Source organism: Lepidothrix coronata, unplaced genomic scaffold (assembly GCF_001604755.1).
Source record: "Lepidothrix coronata isolate B3197 unplaced genomic scaffold, Lepidothrix_coronata-1.0 Scaffold2, whole genome shotgun sequence".
Taxonomy (NCBI): Eukaryota; Metazoa; Chordata; class Aves; order Passeriformes; family Pipridae; genus Lepidothrix; species Lepidothrix coronata.
In genome coordinates, this window is record NW_016690182.1 from 12,957,524 (window position 1) to 12,967,695 (window position 10,172).

A 10,172-nucleotide genomic window follows, 5' to 3' on the forward strand; every position below is an offset into this window, starting at 1 on the left:
GAGGGTAGTGGGACACTGGCACAGGTTGCCCAGAGGAGCTGCGGCTGCCCCTGGATGCCTGGAAGTGTCCAAGGCCAGGTTGGACGGGGCTTGGAGCAACCTGGGCTAGTGGAAGGTGTCCCTGCCCACAGGGTGGGACTGGATGGGCTTTAAGGTCCCTTCCAACCCAAACCATTCCATGGTTCCATGTGCACTGTCTAAAGTGTCACCAGCCCCTCTGCTCTGGGTTCAGGGCTGACCCTAATCCCACAGCTCAGCCTGGGAAAGGTCCTGTGTCCTGGCTATGCTTCCCTGCCTGAGTCACTGTTTCTCTTCCAGCAGCTCCAGGAAGTGACAGAGAGGAGGCAGGAGCAGCTGAGCCTTGGGAGAAGGTACCGATGGCACTTGTTGGATGGGTAAATGATCCTCTGGAATCGCCACTGAACTCTCCATGGGGGAATGCCAGTGCTGGGAGTGGAAAATGGGAGCAGGCAGCGTGTGAGGATAGGATTCCCTCCTGTCTGCCCCTGCTGCAGCACATGGGGGCAGAGCTGGTGTCCCCCTGGGTCTGTTTGTGTGCTCAAGCAAAGCTCCCATCTGAAGGAGCCTCCAGGAATAGATGGTGTGAGAAATAGTGCAGCTGCAGTTTGGGAATCCTGTGACACAGTGAGTGTTCCCAGCCTCTGGTTCTGTGACTTTTGGCTTGCCCAAGCTTTAAACCCTTCCTTAACCTTGGAGGTTGTTCCTCAGGTGTGTGCAGCCAGAATGAAGTGAATGGCTTAGCTTTTTACATCTGTGGGGAGCAGGTGTTTGTGCAAGGCACAACCGGGGAATGTTCCAGGCTTGAGGGTTTGTGGAGCAGGGCTGGAAGCACCAGCACCTGGGAGGCTGCAGGGACGTGGCTGGCAAACACTGCTGCTCCTCTGACTCGTTTTGTTTCCAGAGGGACTGGAAAACAGGACTGTTTTTGGTTTCAAATGCTGCATGAATGGTGCTTGTGTAGAAGAGAGAATTGTTTTTAATTCTTTCAGATGTAGCAGCCAAATCATCTCATGACTGTGCTGAGCTGCCCCCTTGGAAATGGCCCCCACCCTCTGCAGGGGGCAGGGAATGGTCCCTGGTGTGTGTCCTTACACTTGGCTCCACCAAAATACCTTTTGGGGCTTGGATTTGGTTCGCCCAGGGTTTTGTGGCGTTGCCACTGACAGTTGTTCTCCAGGAGCTGAAGTGGTTTGGGAGCAGCTCCCACCCAAAAGTGTGTTGTTTGCTGGAGCCGTGTTGTGCCTGCACCTTCTGCCCCTCCCTTACTCTGCACACCTTGGAAACAGCAGCAAACCTCTTTTGCAGCTCACCATCCTCAGCTGTCAGAATGCTCAGAAGCAGGAAAATCACCATGGGTCCTAAAATTCCAAAGCTCATTCCCCTGCCGTGTTTGTAGGAGGTTCTTGGGGAAACTGTGCTACACAAAGGTGCTTTTGCTTTCCCATGTCCTTCTCTGTACAGCTGTGCTTCTGCTTCCTTCTGCCGGGTGCTCTTGGCAACTCCTTTGCCTTTCAGGGTTGGGAAGGGTCTGATTTCAATCTAAACACATCCCTTCAGCCTTTCTCCAGCATTATTTGTTCGATCCCACTTGGCCTGGATTGGTTTTTATTAAAAAAAAACAAAAAGAAGAAGTCATGAAGCTGGTAAGAAATGGGTCTGTAACAGGGATATTTCAGGAAATATCTGTCAGGGATACAAGATTCCTTTGGCTCCAGCTGCCTTGGCAGGGCAGAGGCTGGTGGTGCAATGGCCACGTTGCCACCTGCAATTAGAGGATAATGAGCTGCTCAGCACAAACAACTGGTTTAATGGGAGGGGTCATGGGACAAGCTCTGGGGTCGGCAGCTGTCAGCATGTGAGCTGGGGAGGGGTTCAGCAGAGGGGCTTCAAAAATTGGGGAGGCCTCGCTGCAGGAGCACCAAGGCTTGTGCTGCTGCCCCTGGGTGTCGTGGGGGGGGGTTTCTCAGTGCAGGGTGATGCACACAAAGCCTCTTTTTTCACCTGGGAATAGCATTTTCAGGGATAGATCTGTGGGGTGTTGGTGGCACCTGCCCTGCAGGTTGAGGTGCTGCCTGCAGCCCCTTGGCTCTCAAGGCTCACCTGCTTCTTCTCCTTTGCCTTGCATCCACCTTCACCCCCTCCTCCTTCCCCAAATCCCATATTATTTCTTTCCCTCTGCCACAGTCCTTTATTTTCTTCTTCCATCCTCGTTGTGGAAGGTGGCACCAGCTGTGTCTCCAGCTGGATGTGGTCACCAGTGAGGGAAGGCAAACCCGTCCCGCAAAATTCCTCACCTGGAGCATGTTCAGGTAGGGGTAGAGTTCATCCATGTAGTATCCCAAGTCATTTGGGTGTTCTGGGAGTCTTGACAGGGCAGCTGGAGCCCCAGGCTGCACAGCCAGGGGAGGGCTGGCACTGACTGGCCTTGCCATGGTCTGGTCACGGACTCATCCAGCAGGTTTGTCCAGCTCTGAGTGCCCGAGTGCAGAACCGACAGCGTGGGGTTGAGTAGCTCTGTGCATCTTGCATCACACCTTTAATTATTCCCTCTGGGATAACAGCTCACTCCTGGTTGTGCAGCACAGCTTCACGTGCAGGTGTTTCTGAGGGACTGTGAGCCCTGGTCCTGTCACTGGGTTAAGGGTCCAAACCCCAAAGCCTCGTCGCAGGTGTGGGTACAAGGGTGGTGCCCATCAGCGTGGCACAGTTTCCTGTCTGCAGAGGTCAGAGAATCATGGAATGGTTTGGGTTGGAGGGATCTTAAAGCCCATCCAGTCTCACCCCCTGCCATGGGCAGGGACACCTTCCACTAGCCCAGGTTGCTCCAAGCCCTGTCCAGCCTGGCTTGGACACTTCCAGGGATGGGGCAGCCACAGCTTCTCTGCCCAACCTGTGCCAGGGCCTCCCCACCCTCACAAGGAACAACTCCTTCCCAATATCCCATCTATCCCTGCCCTCTGGCAGTGTGGAGCCATTATTCCTTGCTCTCTGTGGATGAATATGTTTTATTTGGAACAAGGGATGCTACAGGTGTTCCTGGAGTTCGGGGAGAGGAGTGAGCCCAGCTGAGTGCTTTGGTCAGACACAGCAACCGGGGGCGTTTTGGGGTGGGAGATTTCCATCATGTCCCTGTTTTCCTTCTTTTCCTTCTTAGTAGTTCTTTTGCCTCTTCGTGGCTTTTCCTCCAGAACATTTGGATGCTGCAGCGTCCCAGTTTGTGCTGTTGCCGGGTGGAAGGTGAGGTTGGAATGTGTGTCCTGCTTTGGGAGGGAGCTGGAACCGGCTGTGGAAATTCAATGAGTCCCGGGAGCGGCTTCAATGCTGGGAGTCCCCCCATGGTGTGTGTGCCAGCCTGTTCTACCTCAATGCCTCAGGGTTCAGAGCCTCTGGGCTATGATCCAGCACTTCCTAAAGGCTGGCTTTATTCCTCCCTTCTTCAGGAACTTCAGTCTGTTTTAAACCATCTACAAGGAAGGAGAGTGTATCGTTCGGATCGAGGGGGTGCCTGTGAGCAGGATGAAACCCATTGCTTTGACAGAAATGCCTTAAATCTCCATGTGCTGAGCAGCTAGGACAGATTTGGTGGAGAGGGAGGGGTTGGAAAGGTACCTGGTGTGCTCAGCCCTCGCTGTGTGCCAGCTGTAATTCCCACTGCAGTTGGCAGCAGCTCCGGGTTGTTCCTGCTCCCCAGGAGCCCAGCAGCAGTCCTGGCCTGGGCTCTGGCTCTCCTCCCCTAAGCCATCCCCTCACCACAGGGAGGCTTTCCCAGGCTGTTCTCTCCCAGGATTTTGTGCAAGTTGAGTGCTTTATGTTCTCTTTGTGCTTGAAAATCCCATTAAATCTGTTGTAGCCCATATTTCAGTATGTTGGGTATTTTCTCCCTTGTCAAGCAAGAGGCTGAGCTGCATCTCCCCAGAATGAGTCTTAACCCCAGTTCCACGGGGTGCTGTTTGGATTTTGGGGTGTTCTGAGAAGTGTCTCCTAAAAACAACACCAAAATGAAGGTGTTCTGCTGGAAGAGTTCCAGTGCTGGGTGTTCACAAAGTGTGGAGTGACAGCTTTCCAGCTGAGACTTGATGCAAGCATGACACTAAACTGGACTATTGACCATGATTGGAAATATCTGTTGAAGTCTTGCTTTTGTAGCCATGACAGTCCTTAAAAAAATAAAGGGAAAAAGGAAAGGAAAACGGGAAAAAGACTTGGTGTTTGAGGTGAGATGATATTTTTTTTAGTGGTTATGTGGCTTCTTTTTTTTTTTGTCTGAGAGATTTGGGCATCAGCTTTCTCTGTTAGATCTGTAACTGCAAATTCTTGTTCTTTTTGAATTCCAGGAAAATAATTAAAGGCAGCAGATGTGGGAAGAATGGGATGAGTGTAGGTCATGTAATCTGAAGGTGCAGATCCTCTGTGTTGGTGTTGCACAGGTTGTGGTGGGTGGACAGTGTGTGACTGCCAGGAGGGACATCTGTAACCTCCAAACTGGAAATGGGTTTACAAAATACTACAAAATGAAGTTACAAACAAGTAACTCGCTTATTTTGGAAATAGAAAATGACCTTATTTGTTGCCCAGAGAAGCTGTGGCTGCTCTGTCCCTGGAAGTGTCCAAGGCCAGGTTGGATGGGGCTTGGGTCTGGTAGAAGGTGTCTCTGCCCGTGGCAGGGGGGTGGAATGAGGTGGTCTTTAAGGTCCCTCCCCATCCAAACCAGTCTGGGATTTTAGGGTTCTGGGTGTTAAGATCTTCTCATCTTGCATCCAAGCCATTTTCCAGTTGTTTTTGTGGTGGATGTGCTGGTTTCACAGGCTGCTGGGAGCTGCCACGCGTTGCACTGTTCTGGGCTGAGTCTGCGGGTCGTGGGGCTGGACCCTCTGCACCCTTTCACAGGGAGAGGATGGAGAGAGGTCCTGAAGCCTCTTGAGTGCCTTCACTGCCATCTGGGAGTCCCTGACTCCGCTTCTCCTCAGCGTGGACTTTGGCTGTGGCTCCTTGGTGTGGACTATGTGATGTGGAAATTCATCCAAGGAGCAGCCTATCCCCATAACAAAAAGAGGGCCTGTAGGGATGTCCCGATTCCCAGAGCTCTCCTAGGGAAGGAGCTGGCCAAGAGGACAGCTGTGGTTGTGATCCAGTTTAAGAGCAGACATTTTGGCAGGAGGTGGCTTTGGAGCCTCTATCCAAGAGTCTGATGTTTTCGGGATGAAAGCGGTGCCGGATCAGTTCCTGATGCTCCGCGATGGAAACCACGTGTGTTTATTCTGGCTATTTCCCTCTGGGTCATGTGTTAGTCACACTCTTCCTGTGTGCTGGGAGGGCTGAGTGATGGGAAGGGTTTGCTAACCCCAGGATGGCCGTGGATACCTGGGAGTCATCGCTTACCAGCCACACAGCTATGCTGGAAAAACAAGGCTCTCTGGTGATCCTCCTGTGCAGAGCCGTGACAGTCAGTGATGTCACCATCCTGGATTCCCAAAGAGGCTGGGAATGGCAGAGAAGCTGTTGTGTTGCAGTCTGGAAATTGCTGTAAGTAACTGAACTTAGTCTGGAAAATACAGCTTAAAATCCAGTAGCAACCTCCCCTCAACAGATCACGAGCTGCCTGTAAATTTGGTCTTGGGCATTTTTGTGCCAGGCTGCTTTTTGTCAAAATATTAAACTGAAAAGCTGAAACTGGTTGTGAAGAACCTCCTGGGAAGAGGTGTCTGAGCTGACATTGTGCTTTTTAACTGAGAATTAAAATGGAAATGACAGAAAGCTTAGAAGGAAAAAAATGAGGTTTCCTGGAGAAAGCAACGGATGGAGCAGATAACTGAGGCAGTAACCAGGAAAAGATGTTCCTAATCATGAGTTGTGATGTACAGGTGCTTCCAGCTCAGCTGCCTTTGTGCTTAACAACGTTTCTTTTGGCTTTTGGAGGACTGATGCTGGTTTTGAACAGGGCTGGCAGTGCCTTTGGTCACAGCTGTGCCCTCACTGTGCATCGCCTCGGTCCACACGTGCTGGAGCGACGGCTGGAGCCTGGAAGTGCCTGTCCTGCTTTTGGGATGGGTGTGTTTGCTGTTTGCCTTCCCTTGGGTGTTCCGGTGTCCTGGGCTGAGAGGCAGAAGCTCTGTGGAGTGATGGATTATTCCAGAAGAGGTGATACTGGTGTGGCTGTAAGGCTGTGGTGTCAGTGCGTTCCAGGATAGCAGCGAATCCCATGAAGTGCTGTGTCAGCCCCATGTGCAGAAGTGTCAGGAAAACCCAAAATGTCACAGGGTCCATGCTCTGCTTTCTGCCATGACCCAGACTTGTGACAGTGCCTGTTACCTTGCTGGGAGGATGTCAGGGCAGAGCACTCCAGGGGCCTGTGTGAGTACGTGTCAGAGAACAACAAAAGAGCCCCAAACAAGCCCTAAAACAATCCAAGTCTTTGTGTTCGGCTTGTGTTGGTAGAATTCCCAGTTTCTCACAAACCTCCTATTGTTCAGGCCAGTGTGGCCAGACAGCTCTGGCCCAAGGCAGCAGCATTCCCAGGGGGTGTTTGCCTTTGCTGGAGCAGCTGCTGAGGGCAAAAGGCTGCCTGGAGTGGTGGAGTCCCACTGGCCAGGTCAGCCTTCTGCCAGGGCCAGCACAGCCTGAGAGGGACAGGATTCTGCTCCTGCACTAGTGTGAGGCTGGGGGAGCCCCAGAGCCCCCCTTGGCCACTCCAGGAAGGGAGCAGTCATAGAATCCTGGAATGATTTGGGTTAGAAGAGACCCTGATGACCATCTGCTGCTATCAGTTGCTCCAAGCCCCGTCCAACCTGCCCTTGAACACTTCCACCCTTCTACAGCTTCTTTGGGCAGGGAACTTACCACCTTCACAGGGAAGAATTTCTCCCCAGTATTCCATCTAACCCTGCCCCCCATCAGCGTGAAGCCATTCCATGTTGTCCTGTCGTTCCAGCCCTTGTAAATTTGGTGTAGTTTCCCATCCACAGAAGCAGAGGCTGGTTGTAGTCACTTCAGACAGCACAGGGAATTGGAGCAGGGAATGACTTGGAAAAACAGCATTTTCTTGCCTGCGGCGAGTCACGGCTTTGCTGTCACATTGTGGGGAGAGAGGGCTGGTCCCTCCCTGGGGGATCGATTTGGCAGCACGACTGTGCACGAGGCTTCTCCTTAAAAATCTTCCTGCGCAGGGTTCCAGGTCTCGAGGGCTGGAATTCGACAAAATCCAAACCAGCTCAGTTTAGGTGCAGATGGAGTTTGCCCCTTATTTGCTTCAGGAGGGAGATGTGGGGGTTTTTAATGGCACGTGAGCCTCTGGAGGGGTGATGTTGCCCGGAGAGCTTGTGGAGAGGGAGCCCCACAAGCCCCAACCCCCCTGTTGCCCAGAGAGCTTGCTACACCAGCAAGCTGGTCTAGTGCAAGGTGTCCCTGCCCGTGGTAGGAAGGTGGAATTGGAGGAGTTTTCAGGTCCCTTCCAACCCAAAGAGTTCCAGGACTCTGTGAAAGCCTGGCTCTGCTGGCTCCCAGCCAGGCACCACGAGTGTTGACATAACACTCGTGTTGACATAACAACTAAACAGCTACATTTTTCTCTCCTCTCCTTTGTTTTTTTTTTTCCAGTTACAGTTGGTTTATTCTGCGTGGTTTTTTTCTTTTTTTTTATTTATTCTTATTATTTATTTATTTATTTATCTGTTCTGTTATCTGGTACTTGCCGGAAGGGACTGTCCGAGAGCCATGTGGGGCTGGGAAGGAGAGGGAGCCCTGAGCTGTCAAAGCATGGCTTAGATTTGCTGATCTTTAAAAAAAAACCCCACTGTCTTGTGATCCAGGTTTTGGTTTTGCAGAGGAAACAGCCACTAGGTGGTAAGCTGGCTCCTTCCCACAACGAGAATGACTCTGGAGGTGGCTGGTTGGGATTGTTACCTGCTCCTGGTGTTGTTCTGCTGTGATGTCCGTGTGGTGCTGGTGGGGCTGGGGTCAAGCCTCCCCTCCGACAGGGACAGGGAAAATGCTACAGGAGCTTTTTCCACGCTCTGACTGGGAAAACCTTGAGCCTGTGTGCTGGAAGGGCTGCTCCGAGTGTGGCAGTGCCGGAGCTCTCCGGGGCTACACCCCTCCCACTCCCCTGCTGCTGTGGTGGCACCGGGACGGGTGCTGTTGGGTGACACTGGAGCACAAAACAAGGAGAAAATCTTGGAATGTCTGTTGGTTTTTTTTTTGATTGGAAATCATGGCAAGGGCTGAGCATCCCAGCCGAGCTGGGGCTGGCAGCAGGATGGCAGCGGAGCTCCAGCTTCCTGGCTGCCAGCACTGTCCTCTGAGTCACTTCCAGGCGTCGTGGGGACCCTGCCGGGCTCTGCTTCGTTGCTTCCCTTTTTCTTGACTGCCATGGGGAGCACCAGGACGGAGTAGAAAGCTGGAGGAGGTGGATGGGGCAGCTGGAGGAGGTGGATGGAGGCAGCTGGAGGAGGTGGATGGGGCAGCTGGAGGAGGATGGCATCACACCGGCGTTGGGGACACCGGGAGCCTTGGGGTACGTACGTTTGCTGGGGCGGGGGGGGAGTCCTGGCAGTGCTGTAGCCCGTGGGAAGAGGCAGCTGTTGCCTGATGAGGACTGGTGATAAATTAACAACTAGATAAGCACAAGAATGGTTTTGTTTGGTTTTTTTTTTCTTTTTAAATTTTATGTTTTGTGCATGTGGTTTAGCCTGGGAAAGCATTGCTCGCCCGTAGAGGGAGCATTTTGGTAAGAAAAAATGACTTAAACCCGACACTGCATCGGGGCTGGGGGGAGAAGTGAGCATGGAATTATCCTCCTTGTGTCCTCTTTGTGCTGCCAGGTGTTCCCTGGGCTCTGCTGCAGCTGGGAGGTGCTGTGTTTGCTGCCTCAGTTTTGGTTTTTAAAGCTGTAAATGAGAACAAACTTGGGGAGGAACTGGGAGAAGCAGGAGGTGCTGGTGCTCTGGTTTCTGCTCCTCGAGCAGTGGTCCGGCTGCCTGTGCAGCCTGGGCAGGAATTGATGCTTCTTGTGGAAAGCAAATGGGTTTAGGTGAGATACTGGAGAGAAACTCTTCCCTGTGAGGGTGGGGAGGCCCTGGTACAGGTTGCCCAGAGAAGCTGTGGCTACCCCATCCCTGGAAGTGTCCAAGGCCAGGTTGGACAGGGCTTGGAGCAACCTGGGACAGTGGGAGGTGTCCCTGCCCATGGCAGGGGGTGGAAATGGATAATCTTTAAATGTCCCTTCCAGCCCAAACCATTCCACAACTCTAGAAAGACAAACACATTTTAACCCCCCTTCCCATGTATTTACACACACAAAGAGTCTTATTGGAAAATCCCTGTAAAACTGTGTTACACTGCAGATGAGCCCCATGACACACAAGCACAGAGTTTCCTTAGTTCTCTGCCAGGGTGAACAGGCCCTCCCTGACTCCTGGGCTGGCAGTTGGACCCACTGTGTTCCCTGGAAGCAGCTCACTGGAGGAGCACCACGGCACTTTAATGACATTTAATTTTCTTTATTGTTAGCTGATGAATATTAACTTTGAACTCCTGGCTTTCTCCTGCCCTCGGCTCTCCATGCCACGCTGTCTGTGTGCTCTCAGGGAGATCATATGCCTTCCTGAGCACCCAGCTCCCCTGGGCTCCCTCCTTCCTGGAGTATTCTGCCCCAGTTTAATGAGAAAACAGGGCTTAAAACTTTAGGAACATCATGTTCCACACTGAAGAGCCCAATGCGTCACTCTTGTGCAGCTCCAAGGCTTTTTTTTTGTGTGCTGTCGTGGCTTTTTCTGTGTAATAGGAAGTGTTTTCTGCAGAGTGTGTAATTCAGCTCGTTGGGAAGTGCTGGCTGGCGTTTTCCCTTCCTGAGGCTGAGCCACATATTTGGTTCCTCTCTAATTCTCTGAAGAAATATCAGTGTTTGCAAGAGCAAAGCACACATGGCCAGCAGTGTGCCCAGGTGAGTAAGAAGGCCAGTGGCAACTTGGCCTGGACCAAGAATAGTGTGGCCAGCAGGACCAGGGCAGTGATTGTCCCCCTGTGCTGGGCACTGCTGAGGCCACACCTTGAATTCTGGGGTCAGTTTTGGGCCCCCTCACAACAGGAGAGACATTGAGGGGCTGGAGCGTGTGCAGGGAAGGGAACGGAGCTGGGAAGGGGCTGGAGCAGCAGGA

At 52.4% G+C, this 10,172-nt stretch overlaps 1 protein-coding gene across 4 annotated transcripts in view; it reads left to right on the forward strand.

Annotated features, from left to right (window-relative positions):
* The first annotated feature begins 309 nt into the window (after window positions 1–309).
* The window catches only part of LOC108497945 (H(+)/Cl(-) exchange transporter 5), a 36,972-nt gene continuing 27,109 nt past the window's right edge, over window positions 310–10,172 (forward strand). The window contains exon 1 of one of the 4 annotated variants that reach the window (XM_017816111.1): window positions 310–395. In XM_017816111.1, the coding sequence (XP_017671600.1) occupies window positions 392–395 (4 nt within the window). In that variant the 5' untranslated portion in view covers window positions 310–391. Of the gene's footprint in view, window positions 396–8,468; window positions 8,531–9,831; window positions 9,959–10,172 lie in introns of those variants that run through there. The other 3 variants (XM_017816120.1, XM_017816101.1, XM_017816125.1) reach the window with 3 other exon arrangements.